The sequence below is a fragment of the Chenopodium album genome, chromosome 22 (assembly GCF_948465745.1).
Source record: "Chenopodium album chromosome 22, dcCheAlbu1.1, whole genome shotgun sequence".
Lineage (NCBI taxonomy): Eukaryota > Viridiplantae > Streptophyta > Magnoliopsida > Caryophyllales > Amaranthaceae > Chenopodium > Chenopodium album.
Genome location: NC_137855.1, coordinates 6,985,804 through 7,010,408, shown reverse-complemented (window position 1 = coordinate 7,010,408; position 24,605 = coordinate 6,985,804). Strand labels below are relative to the sequence as shown.

The window sequence follows — 24,605 nt, the reverse complement described above, 5'->3', positions numbered from 1 at the left end:
AATAAAACGAGGTTCCATCCCATTCAAGTTGTACAAGCTTTTTGAAATATCATACGTAATCAGATATATTAATGATCAAAGATGATTTTTGTATTCTTCCATACAAAATCAAATGTAGTATTATAGTATTATACTTAAAACATATTTTGCGATGGGGACTAATATGTACTCCGTAGTAAAGTTACGGAGTAATAATTTAGAAAAAGCTATTACATAATTACATTAATCTTAGCAAACTACAATAAACATCTTAGATATTCACATTACGATCTAATTTAATTAGTCAAACCAGCTGAGAATTTGACTCCAGTTTCTGGCAACCAAGACATACCATCAATAAATTGTCCAACAGTAAAGAACATAGCTTCAGAAGCATCTCTAAGAATATGAAACCCGGGCCATTTGACCCGGCCCGCTACCGATGCCCCAGGCCCATAATTCCTATACTCTCCATAGTACAAGGTGTTCAAACCATAGTTTCCATACCACTCCAACCAACCCTTAGGTTGAATCATAGCACTCAAATAAGTATTCATATAGACCACCCTAGAAAAGGGCTTCCAGGGCCGGCCCAAGTAGGCGGGCTGGTTCGCGTAAACAAAGCTACTTTGGATCGAAAAGCCCGTACTTTGATGTGGGCTTTTTCGACCTTGGGCCGTGATGGTGACCTTTTGGAGAGGGAGTGGGGTCCGGGAATATATGTTGCAATTTTGGATCACCGCAGCTCCGTTACCAAATATAAAGTCTATTGTACCATAGATGTTACAATCCCTATAGAATTGACGTAAGGAATGTGCATAGAGCGTGTCTTGGTATCCTTCCATACTACACCGGTAAAATGCTGATTGGTCGGAATCTACACGAAGGGCCACCGCTTGGTTGTTCTTAGGACCTGCGGTGTTTCGAAATGTGATGTCTTTTGCTATGAAGCCTTTGCCTGAGACAGCTGCATGTAAATGTAAGTTTTTAGTAAAAGAGGGATTTTAAGGCAGTGCAACTTAATATTGTGCTGTTAAATTTAATTATTAGATTTCCTCATTGGACCTTAAAAGTATCAAGAAATCATGCTTTTTTAAAAAACCAAAAATACTTTCAATTAGGCCCAACTCAAGGCTATTTGAGTATTTCTGTTTAATTGGTCAGAAACATTGAAACAAGCACCTAGGCTATTTAATCCATTATCAATCTATCATATTTAATCCATTAACAATTTTGTTAAGATAATTATGTAAATAATTATCTTAGTCAACTGTAAATATTCTAGCCTAGTATTTAGCCTTGTTTATAGCCTTAATTAGTGGTTTATGCTTAGCTTGTAAGTTGTATATATACACAGCACTATGGAATGTTATACTCACGGATTAAATTCCTTTATGGTATCAGTTGCTTAGGGTTATTTCCGCTGCACCCTAAACTCTCTGTTCCGCCTTCTCTTCTCCTCTCTTCTCCCCTGTTTCTTCTCTTCCTCTTCTCAAAACATGTCGGATTCAAAGCCTTCCTTTCATCCGGCTTTCACAGTCTCAAACATCAAGAGTAACATTCCCCTAACCCTTGCAATGGAGAATGATGCATACTCTACTTGGGCGGAACTTTTCAAGGTACACGCTCGGTCTCATAAGGTTCTCAACCATATAATTGCTCCAAAGGAACAGGTTGCTGCCCCTTCCACTGCTGAAGAAAAAGAACTCTGGACGACTTTGGATGCACTTGTTCTTGGGTGGATTTATTCCACCATTTCGAGGGACCTTTTGGACACCATTATCGAACCTAACTCCACGGCTATGGAGGCTTGGGATCGGTTGCGTGATATTTTTCAAGACAATCAGAATTCCCGTGCTGTGGCTCTTGAACATGAGTTCTCTAATACTCATATGGAGAATTTTCCTAACGCTTCGGCGTATTGTCAACGGCTTAAAAGCCTATCCGATCAATTGAAGAATGTCGGGGCTCCGGTGGATAACAATCGGCTTGTTCTTCAATTGGTTTCCGGTCTTACCGAACCATACAATGGCGTGGCTACGTTGATTAGACAGAGCAACCCCTTGCCTCAATTTTATCAAGCCCGTTCCATGCTCACTTTGGAAGAAGCTGGGTTGGCGAAGAAGGCTGCGACGGCAACGGTTTTGGTGGCTGGTTCCTTGCGTGATTCTGATTTGGGAAGTGACTCGGGTCATTCTCGAAACAAGAACAACAAACAGAAAAAAAATGGTGGCAAGAAGCAGTCCGGTGGTGGTCAGTCTTCAGGTGGCAGTCGCGGCGCCGGTACAGGTGGCGGTCAGACCACCGGCGGTGGTCGCGGTGGCCCTGGTCAGCAGCAGTACGGACAGCAGCAGGGGTGGGGGTCGTTTCCATCTCCTTGGCAGAATCAATTCCCACCTTGGGGGTGGGTTCCTCAATGGTCTAGCCCACCATGTCCATACCCAACCCAAGGGTGGGCCAGACCCCAAGGCCCAATGAAGCAGCAGTCCAGCATTCTAGGTCCTCGTCCTCAGCATGCATATGCAGCGTCCCAACAGTCCTATGTCCCAACTGATATAGAAGCGGCGATGCATACCATGACGTTGAACCAACCCGATCCTTCTTGGTATATGGACACCGGTGCAACCTCGCACATGACATCCTCCAATGGTAATCTCTCGTCTTATTTTAATTTGAGCAATCATCCTAGTGGTATTATTGTTGGGAGTGGTCATACTATTCCAATTCGTGGTTGTGGTCATACTACATTGCCTTCCCCGAACCCTCCTTTATCTCTTAATAATGTCCTTCATGCACCCAAGCTCATTAAAAATTTAATTTCTGTTCGTAAATTCACAACTGATAATTGTGTGTCTGTTGAGTTTGACCCTTATGGTTTTTCTGTGAAGGATTATCGGACGGGGATGCCAATAATGAGATGTGAGAGTCAAGGGGACCTTTATCCACTCACTAGCACTTTTTCAAGTTCTACTCCATCCACCTTTACTGCTTTAGCATCTACCTTATGGCATGATCGTTTGGGTCATCCGGGTTCTTCTATTTTAAAGGCACTTTCTAGTAATAAATACATTGAATGTAATCAAACTCCTAGTTCTCGTGTTTGTCATTCTTGTGTACTTGGAAAACATGTCAAATTGCCTTTTATTTCATCTCAATCTACTACTTCTATGCCGTTTGATATTGTTCATAGTGATCTTTGGACTTCTCCCGTTTTAAGTTCTTCGGGTCATCGTTATTATATGCTTGTTTTAGATGATTATTCTAAATTTTTATGGACTTTTCCCTTAGCTAAAAAGTCGGATGTTTTTAGTAATATATCACATTTTCAAGCATTAATCCGCACCCAATTTGAACGGCCTATTAAAACATTTCAATGTGATAATGGGAAGGAGTATGATAACGGACCTTTTTGGGCATTATGTGAGTCTAATGGCATGTCTTTTCGTTTTTCATGTCCTCATACGTCTTCACAAAATGGAAAGGCCGAGAGAAAAATACGATCCTTGAATAATATTATTCGCACCCTTCTTGCTCATGCTTCTTTACCTCCGTCATTTTGGCATCATGCATTACAAATGGCGACATATTTACATAATATTCTACCGAGTAAATTGCTAGAATATAAGTCCCCTCTCCAAGTTCTTTACCAAAAGGAACCTTCTTACTCTCATTTGCGTGTTTTTGGGTGTTTGTGCTACCCCTTGTTTCCCTCTACTACCATTCACAAATTACAACCTCGTTCTACACCTTGCGTGTTTTTGGGGTATCCACCAAATCATAGGGGTTACAAATGCTATGACTTGTCTTCTAATAAAATTATAATTAGTAGGCATGTTATTTTTGATGAGAGTGTTTTTCCTTTTGCTAAGTTGTATAGCCCCTCTTCCCATGCATATGACTTCTTGGATGATGGACTTAGTTCATATGTCATTCACCACTTACACTCTTCTGGGCAGCCCAATTCGGCAAACCAACCACACCAGCCCAATTCGGCCTCCCCTATTTCTACTGGGCCACCGAATTCACCTCACCAATTCGGCCCAATTCCCTTCCCTTCTCCTCCTCCTTGCGTGCAAGCTTCTGCTGGGCATAATAGGACTTCCTTGGACCGTGGGCCTGTTCAATCAGCCACGGCCCAGGTGAGTCCTACCCATGTGGACGGCCCAAACGCAAATCAGCCCACTGCTCCTCCTAACCCACAAATTCAACATCCAATTCCCTTTTCTTCTCCTATCATGACACGAAGTAGAAATGGTATAGTCAAGCCTAATCCAAAATATAAAAATTTTAGTGCTACAGTGACTATGGTTACAAAATCACCTTTGCCCCGTAACCCCATTTCTGCTCTTCGTGACCCGAATTGGAAAATGGCCATGGATGATGAATTTAATGCTCTTATTAAAAATAAGACGTGGGAGTTGGTGCCCCGTCCACCTGGTGTTAATGTTATTCGTTCTATGTGGATTTTTACTCACAAGGTGAAATCTGACGGTTCTTTTGAGAGGCATAAAGCCCGTCTTGTAGGTGATGGCAAAACACAACAGGTTGGCATTGATTGTGGGGAGACTTTTAGTCCGGTTGTGAAACCGGCTACTATCCGTACTGTTCTTAGCCTTGCTTTGTCTAAAGCTTGGTCGATCCATCAACTTGATGTTAAGAACGCTTTTCTACATGGTGAGCTACAGGAGACAGTCTATATGCATCAACCACTTGGGTACCGTGATAAAACTCACCCTGATTATGTGTGTTTATTGCGGGGATCTTTATATGGACTTAAGCAGGCACCCCGGGCATGGTATAAGAGGTTTGCAGATTTTGTTGCTTCTATTGGTTTTACCAATAGTAAGAGTGACAATTCCCTATTTATTTATCGTCAAGGGAAAAATGTGGCTTATTTGCTTTTATATGTTGATGACATTATTCTTACTGCTTCTTCTGATACTCTACGGTGTTCTATTATGTCCCTTCTTAGCTCGGAATTTGCTATGAAGGACTTGGGTCCACTTAATTATTTTCTTGGCATAGCAGTGACAAGACATAAGGGTGGTTTATTTTTGTCACAACGCAAGTATGCGGAGGAGATTATTGAGCGAGCAGGGATGTCTTCATGTAAGCCTTCAGCTACACCTGTTGAGGTGAAGTCGAAGGACGGCTCTTCCGGCTCTCCCTTTTCCGACCCCACATTGTACCGGAGCCTAGCTGGGGCTCTACAGTACCTCACTTTTACGAGGCCGGATATCTCATATGCGGTCCAACAGGTATGCTTACACATGCATGATCCAAAGGAAACTCACATGTCTGCTCTGAAGCGGATAATCCGATACATCCAAGGCACTCTTGACCATGGTTTGCATCTTTATCCTTCTTCTGTTTCTACCCTTATATCCTATACAGATGCTGATTGGGGTGGGTGTCCCGATACGAGACGATCTACTTCTGGGTATTGTGTATATTTGGGTGATAATTTGATTTCCTGGTCATCGAAACGTCAGGCAACTCTTTCTAAGTCTAGTGCAGAGGCAGAGTACAGGGGTGTTGCAAATGTAGTTTCGGAGTCTTGTTGGCTACGAAATTTATTGCTTGAGTTACTTTGTCCTATTAAAAAGGCTACATTGGTTTATTGTGATAATGTGAGCGCTATTTACCTTTCGGGTAATCCGGTACAACATCAACGTACCAAACACATTGAGATGGACATTTTGTTTGTTCGTGAAAAGGTAGCTCGGGGTGAAGTTCGCGTCCTACATGTTCCTTCCCGGCACCAAATTGCGGACATATTTACGAAAGGACTACCACGGGTACTTTTTGAAGATTTCAGAGATAGTCTAAGCGTCCGTCCTCCTCCCGCTTTGACTAAGGGGGTGTGTTAAGATAATTATGTAAATAATTATCTTAGTCAACTGTAAATATTCTAGCCTAGTATTTAGCCTTGTTTATAGCCTTAATTAGTGGTTTATGCTTAGCTTGTAAGTTGTATATATACACAGCACTATGGAATGTTATACTCACGGATTAAATTCCTTTAAATTTATCATAGGTATTTTTAGGTAATTTCTATATTTTGGCCTGGCATGTTATTCATCATTTTAGGCTATAACAAGTTAAACATTTTTCAATAAACTTTTGAAATGTTAGACAGCTTTACGTTAATTCATTGTGTGATCAGGGTGACTTTTTTTTAAAGGACGACCTATACAGCAAGATTATATTCTCATACAATGACTTGCAAACTTTTGCAAAAAGAATAATAATGAATTGTAGATATACTTTGTATATAAAACTTACCAAAAGTAGCACTGCGAAAGGTGGTCCAACCTTGCATGAAATTTCTATTGCCAGAGATAACAGTATTTCCAATACCATCACCAATCATCATAATATTAGCCTTCTTTTTCTTCATATCAACATTTTCATTATAAACTCCCTTCTTTACATATATAACATACCTCCTATTACTATGATTAGGAGCATCATCAATGGCTTCGTTAATGGACCGATACTTCCCACTCCCATCCGTAGAAACAACCGCATCTACGTGCATTCCCTTACTTGGAGACGAAGAAACCATAAGGTCCTTATCACCCTCAGTCATCCATTTTGGAAAATTATCTTGATCAATATTTTTCCTAGTATTATTATTATTGTTGTTGTAACCATTATGTGATTTATGCCTAGGGGGTCTAAAGGGTAACACGTGCAATTGAGTGTACAAAGTTAAAACGTTGCTAATAAGTTGTGTTACTTGTGTCAAACTACCCTTAATGTAATTCCTAGTGTGTTGGTTTGTACCCTCGAACCCTTCAAGGCAAGTATCTTGGTTGCTAACCGCGGCACTTAGCCATGCCTGGAGGTCTCCTCTAGGATCATGGACAGATCCACTAAATCGTATATCCCTCATCTCAGAGAGAGACCAAGCAAGCTCCGTGACAGAATAGTCAAGGAGCTCCTTACAGTCCTCCACTGCTATCTGCTCACGAGCAGTGGAGGACGAAAAGGAACTAAAATCAGAAACCTTTCTTATGGCTTGTTGGACTTCGTTGAGAGAAGCCTCTAAGGCGGCCCTAAGGACCGAAGAAGCGTTCCTAGGGCCATTTGGAAGCCTAGATTCGACGTTGGAGAGACAATTGACTTCGTCCTCTACGTTGGCACACGCTTGGGAGATCATATTTTGTAGGATTTTGGGAGGGATTTGGTTGTACACGGTTTTTTCGTCGTAAAGGGCATCATTAAGGGAAGGCAAAATTAGTAGTAGTATGAGAAATGGTAACATCTTAGGCATTTTTGTTAAATTAAGGGCATGCAATTGAGTGTAGGAAATTAAAGCAAATGGTCTTAAATTTGAGTTTTAGGCTTAATATTGTGTAATGATGCATGCATTAATAATCGTATCAAAAATAATGGAATGTTTGCCTACTAAGGAAAGTGTACTATTAGAGTGGGGTCATGATAATTGTAAAAAGTTATCCTTTTACTCCTACCAAAGTTTAGTTTATTCGTATTAGGTGAAAGTTTGAAGCTAATCTCAATTTTGTGCTTTACTTGATGCCTTGATAGCCTAATTAGGAATGGTGGCTTATCATTGGCTTCGTGTTCATCTTTCAATTAACTTTCGGTAGCTTCTATTTACTTGTGAATTTTTTTATGGTAAAGGTCAAACAAGAGGAGTACAATATAAGAAATTAAGGCTTTAAAGTACGTAGTAATCGCATGTACTATGTATTTGTTTTATCATTCTTATACATCTATGATCTATCGATACAATTGTCAAGGATAAAAATCACTTTAATTCCTATAGTTAAAAACGGGGGAAGTATGTGTTATATCTTACATACAGTTACATTTCAGGTCACATAGTTTACATAATTTGGTAAACCTTATACAAGAATCTCTAGAATTGTGGCTAAGAAGCGCACCCTTTGCTTGTTAAGAGATTAAAGATCATTTCTAGCATTTACACTTTACAATTTCAATGGAGTAATAAGTTATGTTGTTCAGGAAAAGTAAAGGGCAATTATAATAAACTCTGTTTAATCAAGAATAGTTATTCTAATCCCATCTAATTTTACATCCTCTAGACCAAAGAAACTGAATTAACTCATGCGAAAGGGAGGATTTGAGATGGCCAAGCAATTTGACCTTTTTAAGTTGTATGCAACAGGCCCTAAGGGCTAGCTCGAATCCTCTGGCCGACACGTTAGGAAGGTGAACCAGCTTGGCATCTTGAAGGCATGTAAGTTTACTCAGCACCATATATAGTGCTGCATCTGAGATGCCACAATGGCAGACGTTTAACTGGTGCATAAAAACAATTTTAACATCATGAACAACTAAATGACATGTAGTATGTACGTCAGTACTTATTAACTTATACAAGTAAGTTTTAAAACATATAACTAGTTATTTGACACGTGCAATGTCTTGGATTATATATGGTTGTCACATATAAGGGTTTGTGTTTTTAAATATTACTTCATAGTATAGGCTATCAAAGGGTTACCTCGCGCATATTGTTGGAATAGTTGGCAAGAGCCCAAAAACCCGAATCCTGAATGTTCTCACAGTGCTTTAAATCCAACATTGACAGTTTCTTGCATCCAATCGCAATAGCTTGCAATCCAGCACCAGTAACATTCATTAGGCTGCGCATCTCAAGTGAGCTCAACTCCTCCAATCTACCAATGTACTCCATCCCCTTATCAGTTAAGCTACTGCAATATGACACATTTAGCTTCTTCAACTTCTTGCACCCAATTGACAATGCTGCCATTCCTCCGTCTCCAATATTAGGACACCTGCATATGCAACACTTTTTAAGGCACGGCCGCAACTAACATAACCTCATTGAGTTAGGGTGTGTACCGGTATACATCGAGTTCACAGATCTTCTTACAGTTGGAAGCAATGTAGAACAAACCCTGTTCTGATATGTTGTCACAAAGCCCTAGTCTTAAGATTTTAAGTTCCGAACACCGTGATAAGAAACTAAGAGCTGCAAAAGAAAAATATTCCTGTTTTCAGTTAAGCACATAACAAATACATAATGAAAAAATAACATAACAGAACATTTAAAGTCATACCAAAGTCATTTATGCCAGAGCAATCAGTGAGATCTAGCTCTTCAAGAAGAACACAAGAAGACCCAAGTAGTTGAAAATTCTTTTCTGTTATAGAATTACAAGACTCTAACTTCAGACACTGCAGTTTTCTGCACGAGTTTGCAATTGCAGCAATCGCGTCATCAGTAACAGTATCACAGCAGGAAAGATTAAGGATTCTCAAGTTACAGCATCCTGTTACAAGCTGTTTAATGTAAATGTCTCTAAGACCAATACATTTACTTAGCCCAATTTCGACAAGAGACGTGCAATTTTTAGTAATGCTTAGGATTGTAGCTTTAGAAACACGAGCTCCATCGGCTTTAAAGACAGTTAGACACTTTAAGTTCTTCAGTGCACATAGAAGATCAGAGGTGAGATCCTGCAAAAATGTAACATTATACTTGAATTTGTGATCAGAAAACATTAGTGATGTCGAAAAGGTTAAATGTGGAAAAATAGATGTAAGAGAAAGGTTTAATTTCCCACAGTTTTAGACAGTACTCACGACCATACAATGGCTTGCATTTAGCTGTTGTAGTTGACGGTGTCCTTTAGCTACTGAGCATAATCCAGCTGAAGTAATACCATCACACCTTGACATATCTACTACCTACAATAACCGCGCCACAAAGAAAAACTCGGTAAGCATTCATATATGTTAGATATAATCCTATATGCTAGTTATATACACAAGAATTATATCAGAATTTTAGGTAGTATTTGGTTCGAGAGAATTAGAGAAAGCACTTGGAGATGGATTATGTCTGCAATGTTTCATTATATTGGACTAAACATTGTCATCGTTACATTCTTTTGTTTGATTCTAATTCTTAAAGACTTAAAGTAAAGAGAAAAGGCACGTAAAATATCAAACTTCTATAAACTGAGGGGACTAATGAAGTTCAAAGTTAATGAAATAAACTTTGTACTTAACATATGTTTATGTGATTTTCATGAATTGTGGCATTATTTTGCACACTCCATTGTCAAATGTACGTCTGAGGTAGCGTCCCTTTGAAGATTTAGTAGTACTATGATCATAGAAGCTAATAAGCTTTCAATTCCATAAACACCAAAAATAAGTATTGCATGGATTATAAATTCCAACAAATTAAAGAAAAAAAGCAAGTGATACACCTTAGGGGGTTTTGAAGATTACCTCTCCTTCCTACGTTACTAGAATTCTTAAATCGAGCTTACTTTAATTACAACTTAAGAAGTACACGTTGCAACTAATTTTGTCAGTTTTGAGTATACATGTGAAACATTTCAATTTAGCATAGATACTATTATACAAAAATTTACTCAACATGTAGGTGCGTAACAAATCATCTCTCAACAATATATAATAGTATAATACCAATCACAATTGTCTCAAAATTGGTTGGTCGAGTACTAATAACGCATTTCCCCCTCGAAACAAACCCTACTAATTGCTATCTCTATGTTGCTCATAAAAAAAAAAAATGGGTCTAATAGGAGTAGTTATTAACCAACTTTATATACCAACCTTAAGTGAAGGGCAGCCATTACCAAGCGAATGCAACCCATAATCATCCACCAAACCACAACCCACCATTATCAAACTCTCCAGCTTTTGCAATGCTGCAATCGAATGCAACGATTGACTCGTAATCTGCACCAAATTAATCACAACAAACAAACCCATTTATTGTTTTAACGCATATTTACAATTCTAGTACGAGGTACCTCTTGAGGTTGTATAAGACGTAAAAAGTACACAAAATAACATAAGATTAATTAGCACGCATATTAAGGTTTTTATTCCCTTTTTTTTTTTTTTTTTTTTGAGATTTATTATTACTATTACTGTATTTAAAGATGAATGAAATATTTTATTAGCACGAACCTTGAGAGAAGATAAATCAAGGAATTTCAAGCCGGAGCACTTGTTAGCAAGAAGACCAATCCCAAGATCAGTAATCTCTAAACACCATTTCAAGCTTACTTTCTCTAAATTCACGCATCCAACCGCAATGTGCGCCAATCCCACATCGCCGAAACTTAAGCATTTATCCAACTTTAACTCCTTTAACCCCATCGCGCATGACACCGCGAGGGCCTCTTTATCTCCGAACCTCTTGCACAAGTAGGATAAGTCGAGGGACTCGAGCCTCTCGCATGATCGTGCGAGAGCCTCGATCCCTACAGGGGTAAGCCCCGATGCTCGGCTAAGGGAGAGGGTGGTTAGGCGGTGTCGTATAAGCGGGGAGATGGCGAATGCAAGGGAGTCGTCGACGCAAGGGCATAAGGAGAGGTCGAGGGTGTGTAGGGAGGGAAGTTTAGGAAGGAGAGAGGGGAGGATGGAGGGGTGGAGAGGGCGGAGGTGGGTTTGACTCAGTGAGTTGATTCGGTGGAAGGTGCGGCAGACGAGGCGGAACGAGTTCCGGTGGGCGGGGTCGAGGAGGAGGGAGTGGATGTGGGATAGGAGGTCATCGGTTAGGAGGGTGAGGAGTAAGGAGGAAGAGCATTGTTGTGAGGTGGTCATGTGATTAAATGATTTGATTAACAAACACTAATTATAATTAGATTGATAATGAGGGTGATAATTGGAAAGGATGAGAGAGAGAATTTGGTGTTTGATTTTGAAAAGGGGGGAAGAGTTGAAAATAAGTAGATGAGATCATATGTTTTTATATGAGGAAGACTTGATAAAAGGAGTGATTGAATATAAAAAGAGACTACTTGGAAGTTGGAAGGTAATGGTGACGTGATATGTGTTTGTGTTTATTGGATTATTGATAGGTTGTGTTGGCACTAGGTTTTGGTTTTCAATAATGAATTATCAAAGTATATATGAATACATATCATTGATATCAATTAATTTTTGCTTTATAGTTATGGTTAATTTTCTAAGTTTGACCTATATTTGTAATGGGACAAAATAATTAGAGACAAATGGAGTAATAATCTACTAAAAGGTTCTTCACCTCTTTCTTTACTTCTCTCCTTTTTTTTTTTTTTTTTCTTTGTAGGTGAAATATCAATTTTTTGTTTACTCGTAATTGGTTTGAGTTTTTGCTATTAAGATTTTTTTTGAATGAATTGTTATTGAGATTTTAGTTAAGTACATTAATTTAAGTGTTTTATGCCTTTATGGTGATACTTAATTTATACTTATCTTGTGTTATTTAAATTTTTTATCCTCGGTATAGAACGAAGAATCCTTCAACTATAATGTCTATAATCATATATCATATAAATCATCTTCACAACTATAACAAATTAATAAATCCCTTTATTAAAGAAGAATATAAAATTAGTGTTTATGGTCTTATGGAGAAGTACTATCATTGCTAAAAAATAGTACGTAGTACTAGCATAGCATTTATTCAACATAAATAATAGGTCTACTTGGCAATTAAAAAACTATTTATAGTAGCTCGTCTGTTTCTTAGTTTCTTGTACTCGTATATGATGTAGGAACTATCAACCAATCAACCTTTCAATTAATGATTACTTTTATCTTTTAGGGCATGCTTGGATTGGGGTAAAACATTAAGGGGGTAATAAAAGTCAAACTTGAAAAAACAAAAGTAATTAGAGGTGTTGTTGTAGGAGACATGGTGCTTACAAATGAAATAAACTATTTGTGCCATGAGGAAAAGAGAGAGATGGAGGAATTATTACTCTCATAATGAGGGTAATAGTTACCCACCCTCCCCCTAGTGTAACTATTACCCCTCAAATGAGGATATTGATTCCTCTTTCTTCACCTCACACCATACCATCACTACATAATCTTCTTACAATCACACCATCACTATCTCCTTCTTCCCTATTTTTACATTCATTTTGCTTAGTTTGACTTTTATTACCCCCTTAGTGTATTACCCCCAATCCAAGCATGCCCTTAGGGTTTACATATTACGGAGTACAATACTTCCTTAATACAAGTAATGTAGATAACAATCATAAATTTGTTGACAATAATTACATAGAAAAGTGCTTTAGTTAAGTGTTTTAAATTATAAAAAAAATTTTAAATTTTTTTTCTTTTTTTTTAAAAAAAAATAACATTTAGGAATGTTCATATGTGTTGAATCCTCAAAACATGTGTAATGTGTATAACGTATAAGTGCATACTGTATGGAGTAACGCATAAATCAATTTAGTCTTTTAATTATTTTCTTTCATCAACTCCACTCAATTAAAAAACTTCAATACAACAAACTTATAATTTCTCTCTTAATAACTCCACTCAATTACAGAACTTCAATAGCCCAGGACAATCTTACAAGAACGAGGATGAGGACGAGTACGAGTACCCTATTTCCTATTTCCTACGTTGGATAAAAGCAAATAAAGAAACTTGAGAAGCCAAGTAAACCGAGAAATGATTTTGGCACACCCCTATGAGAGAACACAGTTTTGTATGCTTCTATTTCCAAGTAAATCGTTTTTAGGTAGAAACTAACGGAGTATGAAGCGAAACTCATGCAAAGTTTCGTACGGCATTTGGACGAAGAAAGTAGCAGCTAGCATGTGGGCCCACTAACGTGTTCGAAACCGTACCTATCTGCGTGAATGAAAATGACATAAATTAATTTTCAATGTACTCGGTATTTAGATACGCGCATATGCTCTTCATTCTTCCCTAGAAAACTCCGGCTAACAGTCTAACACATGCTACCATATGGTCCAACTTCGCATACATACACTTGTCTTTAATTATATCTTAATTAATATTACTATTAGTATTAAGTCTTAATTTCTTATGCTTTACTTCTACTTGCTACACATTCAACCTTCACCAGTTTCCACCCAAAATTTCGTTTATAAACTCCATTTTTCCACCACCACCACTACATGACTAACATAAATTATTCATTCATTTGTAGTTTAAATTATGGATTAAATTATTGTCAATCTTTCTTTTGCATTTATTCTGCTTGGAATGATAATATCGACATAGTGTTGACATCCTAGAATTATAAAAATGATCAAACAAGATAATAAAACAGAACTATAGTCTTAGTTTGCCCTAATTGTGGATTTTATTTTACATAGATTTGACGAATATGCTTTAAAGGAGAGTAATTAAACATATAATGTATTGAATATTCATAATACTGATGCACTAAAACTACAAAAGATCGAACAACAAAAACAAGAAGAATTTTGTCTAGTCTTACATGTCACACCACCATGTTGATGTTATGACGTCTAGTACTATCAAATTGGTACGTAGAAGATAACAAACCAATTACTTACAACTCTACTCTACATTATTCTCAACTCACTTCTTTTTAACTTCACCTCTACTCTTTAGGTTTCTTGCATTGTTGATCTCTAATATCTTTTGTGTAAGTGATTCTAGCGTGTGTTTTTGGGATTTTCTAATGAATCAAGCTTATTTTGAATAAAGAAGATTGAAATATGTTTAGAACATTTAACTGAGGTAATTGACAATAATTCGCTCTAAAACATAATTGAGTTGAGTATATAATAAACAAGATCACTTTCGACAACGAACAAGTATACACCTAATTTTTACTTCTTTATTCAATTGAACTCATTTGGTCTTATTGTTCGACCTTCTCCGAGCTTATTTTAGTTTTTTTATTGAACTTGAACTTGGGTATCCTTTATCAACCTATATCACACTTTATTTGAACTTGGTATATACTTATTTTTTTCTAAACATATTATTTAAACCTGTTTGAAATTATTAACCTTTAATTATCATAACATATTTTTCTTGAAATAAGTAGAAATAAGGTGATGGATGTACAAAACAAAGCCTGAATCGAGTCAATAAAGTCTAAAAAATATAAGGGTTAGTTTTGTCAAATCATTTGAAGCAAATTAAATAAAGTTTTTTTTTTCCCAATGTAAACTCGGAAACTTGGATAATTTGGTATATTTTATGTTAGATTCGAATTAATAAAAATCGGGCCTAACCCAACCCATGTAATAAATGGGTCATATCGGGTGAACGTATTTATTCAAACAAGTTGAAAAACCTTAACCTAAATACTAATTTCCTATTGGGTTCGAGTCGGGTTATTGAATAGTATCACCTTTGCCCTTTGGTCACCTCTATACTTCGTTTGAAGGAAGAACTATTGGGTTCGAGTCGGGTTATTGAATAGTATCACCTTTGCCCTTTGGTCACCTCTATACTTCGTTTGAAGGAAGAGAACACTCTGTATTATTTATTGTAGTGTTAGAGGAAGACCTTAATTAGGGGAGTATTATCAGTTTACCAGCAATCGCATACGCATATAAGCATATTCACATGTTCACCTATCACGATACTCCTTTGCTTATCACCTCGCTGAGATCATTGTATGTGTACTGACAAATCTTCCCGTTATTATTATTATTATTTTGTTTTTTTTATTTCCTACTAGTATTACTACGTACTTCATATTATCATTGTTTTAGCTTATTAATTATTATCTCAAAATAGTGTTGGTGGACCGACTAGATCAAATTAATTATTAATCAAACTGATAATCCGAATTTAAACGGATTTATTGTCTACATACAGTATTGTTTTCGGTTAGTACGGTAATTCTTCCGTCACATGCATTTTAAGATTCTCAACCACTAATCTTAGTTAATTTTGTTTTAAAGAATTCAATTAAAAATTGCAATTTTAATCATCAAAATGTAAATTGATAATCTAGTACTCCCAACGGTTCAGTTTGAGCCAGTCCAAATTATACTATCACTGGCTTAGTCAAGAGTCAAGACTATTATTCCATACATATTATAAGACTCACGGTCCAATTTAATTTGATCTTGAGCGCATTTGTGTACAATACTCCATATAAAATATTGAATGCTTAACTCCAAGAATTAACATGAACAATCTAAATTTGAATTTGTTTACAAAAAGAAAAACCATTTTTCCAATCAACTTTGAATATTTTCTAATTGTCCGTTAATAAAATTAGCAAATCCAAGGACCACTCAATCTAGACACCTAGTCACAAACGAGAAACAAATTAGGCACATGCGGAGACATTTTAGCCACACTAAGCACATGCTCAATTGCACCTCTCAATTATTATTAGGCTAGCTTGTCTTATGGACTCATATCTCAACGTGATCACTGATACATTATGCAAGGATGCGTGCCAAGGATTAGCAAATGATTAGTTGAAAATAGATCGCTTATCGATTCATTATCAATTAGATGACCAATTTTAGAGGGGCATTGTTGAGAAATAGAATGTCATTGGGCTTTACATTAGCGTCTAAGAGGTCTTAGATTCAAATCCAATCTAAATGCATAAATTCAATACACCTAGTGAAATCATCCTAAGCCAGCCTTAGAAAAACACTTAGCTAGCTACTCCCTCAGTCCTGAAGATAAGATAATCGCTTTTTCGCGACTCTACTCCATGTTTACACAGCTACATGAACAACAAAGCTATCTTCTTCCTCATTAATCACTGTTACAACGAAATTGAAACTTCCTTACATTTACATCTATGGATCAACATGATTCACTATTCTCCTCTGCATCAGTTTTTTGAGGTTTCATTCATATATTCTACAAAGAACACATAATAACATTACCAATTGAGGAACGATTAAACTCATTAGCTTATTCGACTTTCAAATTTTAGTAATTTATCTGATTTTTCACAAATTATACAACTCACAAGTCCAAAGCCGTATGTACAACCACGCTCATGATAAATCCCTCTTTTTTTCCACAGAAGCTCAATCAATTGGTTAGAAAATCTAAAACAATCATTGTATTTTCATGAGATAATACCTCTCTTGTACAATTTTTCACCACCTTCTGCAACAGAAAAGTTTGGTTGATTCAAAATGTGCTCAGCACCAGGATCATATCCTAATACAGCCTTAGCATTCCAATACCAAGGCTGAAGATGCGGCGATGGAAGTGAAGATGTAGAGCACGACGAAGGATGAAGTGTGACAGAACCCCAATCCTTCTCCCCAAGCTTGACCTCCTTTAATCTTCTCCGTATCAACAATCCTCCCACATCTTCCTTCCTCATCTCTGAAACACTTCTGAGTATAGCAAGGGACAATAACAGCACGAAAACAGCGTCTTCTTCAGGTGATAGCTCTAAGGCCAAAAGCTTCCAGTTCATAAGAGCAGTAGCTTTTCCATTCGGGTTCTCATCAGAGAACCTAACAACGGTCACAAACCCTTCTTCTTCTTCGTCTTCTACTTGATCTCCTTCTGTTTTACGTAGTTTTCTTTCTTCCTTACTCACCTCATACTGCATTTTCCGGCCCTTTAATAACTTTACCTGTAAAACAAGTAAATGGGTTGAGTTCTTAATGATAATCCACTGAAGTCATGACCAATAATTGCTCAAGGATAGAATAGGATGATTGTTCTCAAGCCTTACATAAGAGTCGGAATTTTGGGTAAGTGTAAGGCTTAACGTTTCTAAGGAAGATGTCGATTCCCACTGCACTGTCAGTTCGTCTCCAGTTGAGAAGCACCAAGAAATTATCCCATCTGATATCTCCTTAGGCTGTGCTGTTCCTACCACTTTATCTGCACTTATTTGCAAAGTCTGAAATGTTAAAGAGTATAGATGACATGATAGATAACTTAGGATAGTGATTTTGCTTCTAACTTAAACATAGGAAGTCAGCAACCAATTCATTTGAAAGAAAGTGGATGCAGAGAGGGCATACCTGGGGCTTTCCCAATTGCAGAACCTGCCACATAAGACCAAGGACCTTCGCGTATCTCAATTATCCGGTCTTCCCATTTCACTGTCTCCGGAGATTCAGCCCCTCTTCTCCAAAATCCTCCACCAATTCTGTACAAGAGGTGCAATTTCATTTAGCAGATCACAATCTTGTCAGAGATTCAGAGTGCCCAAATACTTGCAGGAACATATTATAATATGTACAGGCTAGTCTGGCTTTAAATAATAAGCTTGACCGACCTCTTTTGTGTTAAACCATCATTTATACAGTCAGGCCATTTATAACTCGAGCAGAAAGTTTAAGCCTATTTACTGGTTTAATTCAGACCTGGTTGAATTCCTGGCTAAGTTAAACATACAGCTTTTATGCTCCTATGAATGAAGAGGTTGATACTATGAGCCTGACTAGCTAGTTATTTCGCATTTACAGATCTGGTCTCTATTATAAGTGCATGAACATAATTGCTAAACTACTAATGACATAGGAGATGTTTAATATAAATGGTCTCATTGGCTAAAACGATGGTTGAAAAGAAAACAACAAGATGCTACTTTTGTTGAGAAGTGAAGGCTCACCTTATACGAACCACAAAGCATTCTCTTCCTGCATGATCCAAAACAGTCCGAGACAACCATCTCCCTTCCTGAGGTCGATACTGATTTAGCTTAAGCATTACATCAGAGATCATAGCACCAGAATCATCACTCGAACGATCAGGGACACATTTCAACAGGTATGGTGCTTGAACAGGAGGAGTAATTGAAGTGAAAACCCTTAATTTCTGATCAACTTCACTTCCAAATGCAAGAGAAGGTGCACGAAGCAAGTCATTCCACGAAAATGAGACATTGTCCAGCAAACCAGTGCCCGTGAAACAAAGGTTCCCTGGATGTCGAAGCTCAAGGCTAATGCCCCTGGTTCCAAACTCGGAATAGAAATGCCATGCTTTTTGCCATGAATCTGGAGCAAAACTCCCAATGGGTTTGTCAAACTTGAGTTCTTTGTGACATCTAAACATTCTTAGGCGCAAGAACTCACGTGTCTTTTCTGCTTGTGCTGCATCCATATGTGACCTCAGTCTAACAAATACACATACCTGATCTCCAAAATCAGAATCCAAGTTAGCACCAAGGCTTAAAACTGAGTACACAAGACTTTCAGTTTTAATTAGTTTTAATAACTTGCCCAAATTTTTATATACACAATAGAAGTAAAAATGATTGAGTTCATTTTAGCTATTTTAAGTTTGATGATACAGTTCTAAATTCTATAATAAGCATATTGTGCAGATCTTCATGAAAAAGTTGAGCTATGACAATATAGTCAGTCATCTCAAAGAGGTCAATCTGTCTCAACATCGGCTAATTTGTTTAAACCAGAAGTCAGCATAGAATGTAAGAGAATCAAGCGTCTAATTACTTCCAATAGTAACATGCCTTAAAGACCATGGGCATAGGATACAAGGGAGGAACCAGGGGTGTCTAGTATGGGCTGTCAAATAGTACATGTTTATAGTAATGTAGGATTATTGAAGAAAATATTAGCTTAGTGCGCGACAGAGATCAAGTACTGTGTGAATGTTACTAAGCATGTAGAAATTATATTTTTGCTTGTGATTTTGCCAACTAACTCCCTAAATAAGACCTCTATATTTGGCATCCTAATTAAAAGCTTTTGGATTCGTCACTGATTATAAAACAAGAAATTATGTAGTCAAGGCATCTCACTATAACTAGACAATAATTATTTGGCAATATGGTCACAATCTCAAGAAGACATCAGCAACTAGGATGTTTAATTAGTCAGATAACCTAACTTCCAATCTGTCCTGCTCAATTGAGCTTCTATGACCAACAATCCACCATATGTGCCAACTGGCTTACTTTATTTCCCACTTCAAAATCTATAGTAGATCACTTCATCAAGCTTTTGTTCAACAATCTATACAATATAAAAAACTAACATGATTGTGGAAGTTGAAAATGACGACAAAGCATGCATAGAATCACAATGAATAAGATTCGATGATCTCATGATGTACAATAAAACATTATTAATTAGAGCAAGTTGCTAATAAATAAACCTTGGTAGTAAATAATGCATGTATATTAGTGGTAAAGTAGTTTTCAACATACAACTAACCTCTAGTAAGAATCTTGGGTGCAATGACTTGTATTTAATATTAACATCTGAGTCTGAAACCGCCCAGAAGACCGAGGTTTTGACAGCATTAATACCGCCTTGCAAATCCACGGCTAGTCTTCCCCCAGCTTTCTCATATGGCTGATCAAAAACAGCCTCCCAAAGCTTCTTTGCTTCCTCTATGTCTTCTTCGTTCACTGAATGATCCCATGGGCCCACCACCCTCAGCAGCAGCTCATCTTCCATGTGCTTCGTGTCAGCTGCATATACCGTTGGGTAGCTCTAGTTCATGTAAATTTTATATTTGGGACAAATGAGAGCTTGACTATAGTAAATCACAGTCATTTTAGGGTAATTTTTACAAGTTTAGGCAATTTTTGCTCAAAAAAGATGGACTCTAAGTCAACAAATTATTAAAGATTTCTGTAGAATCCATCAAATTGACTCTTTAGAAAGAGTTCTTCAACAACATCCAAAAAACAGATATCCAATATTACACCCCACAACCTCCCATCAAATGAAAAGCAGCTGAATGGTATGCATGATATTGGCAAATCCTAGTCATAGACAACAATACCGTGCCAACTTACCAAATCTTTTTATTGCGCTCTCTTGACTAGGCTGTGATACTGATCTCATACTTACAATACTAGTCAAGGAAATTTAACTACTCAATTTGTCCCAATAAAGAAATAATGTTCACTTTTATTTTACTTAGCTGGAATATTAAGAAATGCAACAAAAGGAATAAATGGAAGACAATATATTTGGGATAGATGCACTATTCTACAGCACGAGTAATCATATTCATTCATAGAGTTGCCTCTAGATCCAGTGTTCTTAGAAAGGTAAAAACTACATATCATAGGACTTCTTTTTACTAAAAATCTAAAAAGCAATGGATGACAACAGATTTCAAACCCAATTTTCTTGTGTAAATAAAGTAGATGGTGCAGCTGATGTAAGGCTTTGTGACACAGCTTGTAGGACCATCCGACCACATATATGACCCAAAAATGATCCTTGTATTGCTTTTCAATATCTTAGTAAGATTGCTCATTCCATTAAACTTATTAAGGTTTAAAGTAGGATCATGCACTTCCATGTAGCCTCATCGATCAGTTGGATAATGAAGCTCAACATTTTGTTTAAAAGAATCTTAACATAACTATGGACAGATTAACCTGCCTACTAGTTAGATCTTATGATTCTTGGGATTTGAGATGCTATCCTCGTATTTTAACTGAACTGAACTTATATAAACTCATTAAAGCTATAAATTAAAGTTGAGTATGCCTCTGTTTTTCATTATCTTATTTGATTATTCCTAGACATACTTATCTTAAAGTAGGTACAAGGTCAATAGAACAGGGCCTCAATTAGAAGATTTGATAATCCTAATCCTAGGCTCCAAGCTACTACTCAAAATTAATCTAGAGAACTCCCAGTACAATTTTATTTAATTTCGAACAAAATTCTTAAGAAAAAAAACAATGTTGGAAGGTGCCAACTTATGGTGGACCTAAACATAGAAACTAACCTGATGAGTTAGCCACATGAGCAAGATATCAACAGTGGGGACCAAAACGCATGAACATCCATCGCCATCGCCATCGCCATCGCCACCGCCATCATTTTGTTGTGTTACCACCAATTGTAAGAATTTCTTGTACCTCCTCATTGCTGCAACTAAGTACACTAATTCTCCCATATAAGGCTCCTTAAAAAACTTGTCATATACACTTTTTTGCTTCCTCATTTCACCCATAAAAATTTCCACATTACCACTTCTTTTCTCTTCTTCCAAATACACTTCAGATTCTACTTCATTCTCAAATGCCTCATTAGGGTACCTCTTTGTCCATATTTCCCTACACATATTAACAGCATACTCTTCGTTCTCCTCATCGAAAATTGTGGCCTTACCTATCACCTTTGTGAACCGTGTTAAGCAGTAATCTCTATAATGTACCTGTCCCAATACGTAGCGTTTTGCACTTTAGTATGCAGGGTGGTACAATCAAAATCTTCCCAGTTAAAAACCAGTTTATGTAGAAATGTAGTTACCGGATTAAGAGTGTGGCAATACCAAACCCATTCAATATCAAATGGAGGTAGAATCATAGGTGGTCTTTGGTTCGACCCAACCATTAGATCAGATATCAATGGCATCCAGAGCTCCTCATACCTAACCAAAACCGTTACAATGTCACTACATATATTTTCTAGTGTAGAGAGAGTCGCAAAGACTAAACCTGAGACTTTAACCAAAGACAATATTACGTGTACATATACAACATAAGTACTTAAAAGACTTAAAATCCTACATGTCACCCCGAAACTTCAACCAAAGAGAACTAATTTTTACCGATTAAAACTTATCGCTATAACGATCTTGAATTTGACGTGAATGGAACATCAACTAATTTTTGTTCACACACGAAACAATATTAAAGAAAATACATCATTTTCAAAGTGACTGATTGGAGTCACAAATCAATATAGGACCAAGTAGCTTTCAATCTTTCAAAAATAATATCCACAAGACTTTAACATATATATAATCAATAATTGCACTAAATGCATCAATAACATTATCATGGCCGAACATATCCAGCCAAAAGCTGAACATCTTAGTATATACAAATACAATTCAATGTCTTTGTAACTTAAATATTATTATAATTGATAATTATTCATTGGCCCACGAATTATTGATAATGTTTTATAACAATTTGCTCAATACATGACAAAAAACCCAATTAAAGGGTATTCAATTTCTTGGTTTTTTTTTTTTTTTTTTTTAACTTCAATGTTGCATAATTTTGCTAACTTTTAACTACGTACTGTAAAATATGTGTAACAAATGTTGTACTAGCTAACATGCCTAACAATAAACAATCTGTCTTTACAAATAAAGACTTGGCCTTATTATATTTGGTGTTAGTGCATTGGCATTATTATGATAGATTATTATACCCATATAGTACAGTTCTAACTTTGTCCCGGAATTAATTATCGTGTATACTACGGGTACTAGTCTACTAAAATGTTACAATGTTCAAATTTCATTCCGGCCAACAGATTAACCTAACTAATAAAGAATAAAGTCGAATATTCTCACCATAGATTTTGGATAGATTTTTAACAGCATAAGTGAGGTATCGTGAGATCCTAACACAGTTGGGATGGTTGTTGTAAACTTGTAACCATATACGAGTACTTCGTATATATTGATCAAATGAAATACTCTTCGTTCACAAATACTCTTAAACGATGTGACAACAATATGTATACGTACAACAAGAAGACAGGGATAGAATAAAACCTGCGAATGGCTTCGACCAGAGTAGAGGGGTGATGAAGCCAATCAGAATCAGCCACGTAACGGAGGAACTTGAGTTTGCGTCTAGCAGCAGAGACCAGATCTAAGCTGACTAGGATAGCTTCTTCTTCAGAAATTAAACTGCTGATACTTCTTGTAGAAGGGTATTCTGAATTTGTGCCATTAATATCCGACATTTTTAACCTATGAATTTAATGAAGAGAGAGAAAGATTATGGGAGGAGAGAGAAAGGGGTGATTTGGAAGGAGGAGTGGGGAGTGTTGATGTGGGAGAATGAATGAATAAATGAAGGAATGAATAAATCAATGAGGATAGTTGTGTTTTAATAACACGTGTTAAAGTGGATTTGTATTATGGAGTATTATTATAAGAGAGATTGAATCACCAGAAATAATACGATGATTCCACGACTTTGATCATTGTACTTTTAATTGGATGCTTAACTTAGACTAATTTGACTCGTAAAACCAATTCAACAAGCCAACTAGTATAGGTGCACTAGGCGACTAGGGAAAAAAGGTGATGATGTTATAAGAAAATGCAAATTACAAATGAAGGATTACAAAATTTAATTTATATGACTCATAGTTAATTCTTAAAAACTTAATCACTATATTAAGATTTCATTGGTCATGATTATGACATAATGCGAGTTTTTGTTAAATTTGCATTATTTTTCTATTTTTGGTCAAAGTTAAATTAGTAATTGACCTTTTATTATATCGCTATGTTACCGTGTAAATTATCAGTATAAACAATATAATATTGTTGTATCTATTATTTTTATTTTTTCCTCTCTTTAACACCCGTCTTTTTTTTCTCTCTTGAACACCTTATTAAAAACAATTCATTTATGTTTCAAAAAAGAAAAAAAATCATTTATGTTTCAAAAAAGAAAAAAAAATCATTTATGTTTCACAAAAAAAAAAAAAAAAAAAAAAAAAAAAAAAAAAAAAAACAATTGATTTCGACTATAATTACTATAATCGTGTTAATGATGTCAATAAATTGTATTAAATGCCTGTAAATTAGGCCAAACTACTTCTACAATGGGGTATTAATAATGTTGATTTTCCCTCCTTAAACTACTTAAACTATTACTTGTATATACTTTATATTGATCATGATCATAGTAATTCATGTAATCACCATCATTAACCTAATTAAAGTTAATGCCCCATTACCCACCATACTTATGATTTACTTATACTGTCGAGATTTTTCCATAAGTTATCTTTGTCACATTCGCTCACTAACAGATAGATAGTCCGTTTCAACCATCTGATGAAAAGGATCAGATAGGTCAAAACATTCATCACCGTCGGATTACTAAATCTTAGGTCCCACTCATAGTCCTCTTT

General features: G+C 36.5%; 3 protein-coding genes across 3 annotated transcripts; all 3 read right to left on the bottom strand.

The window, feature by feature from the left end:
* Nucleotides 1-275: 275 nt before the first annotated feature.
* On the bottom strand, nt 276-7,258 carry LOC145605352 (putative pectinesterase/pectinesterase inhibitor 22). Its single transcript, XM_081661389.1, has 2 exons — nt 6,265-7,258; nt 276-946 (listed from the first exon to the last, which is right to left on the bottom strand). The coding sequence occupies exons 1-2, from the start codon at nt 7,256-7,258 to the stop codon at nt 276-278; spliced, it is 1,665 nt and encodes a 554-aa protein (XP_081517515.1).
* A 767-nt stretch (nt 7,259-8,025) lies between these two features.
* LOC145603832 (F-box/LRR-repeat protein 3-like) lies at nt 8,026-11,586 on the bottom strand. Its single transcript, XM_081659815.1, has 7 exons — nt 10,948-11,586; nt 10,588-10,713; nt 9,583-9,687; nt 9,057-9,456; nt 8,839-8,968; nt 8,477-8,771; nt 8,026-8,271 (listed from the first exon to the last, which is right to left on the bottom strand). The coding sequence occupies exons 1-7, from the start codon at nt 11,584-11,586 to the stop codon at nt 8,026-8,028; spliced, it is 1,941 nt and encodes a 646-aa protein (XP_081515941.1).
* Nucleotides 11,587-16,695: 5,109 nt separating this feature from the next.
* Nucleotides 16,696-23,508, bottom strand: LOC145605477 (glycine-rich domain-containing protein 2-like). The gene is made up of 8 exons (XM_081661534.1): nt 23,227-23,508; nt 21,966-22,086; nt 21,439-21,870; nt 19,899-20,180; nt 18,332-18,852; nt 17,739-17,866; nt 17,444-17,595; nt 16,696-17,341 (listed from the first exon to the last, which is right to left on the bottom strand). The coding sequence occupies exons 1-8, from the start codon at nt 23,418-23,420 to the stop codon at nt 16,820-16,822; spliced, it is 2,352 nt and encodes a 783-aa protein (XP_081517660.1). The 5' UTR covers nt 23,421-23,508; the 3' UTR covers nt 16,696-16,819.
* Between the last annotated feature and the right edge of the window lie 1,097 nt (nt 23,509-24,605).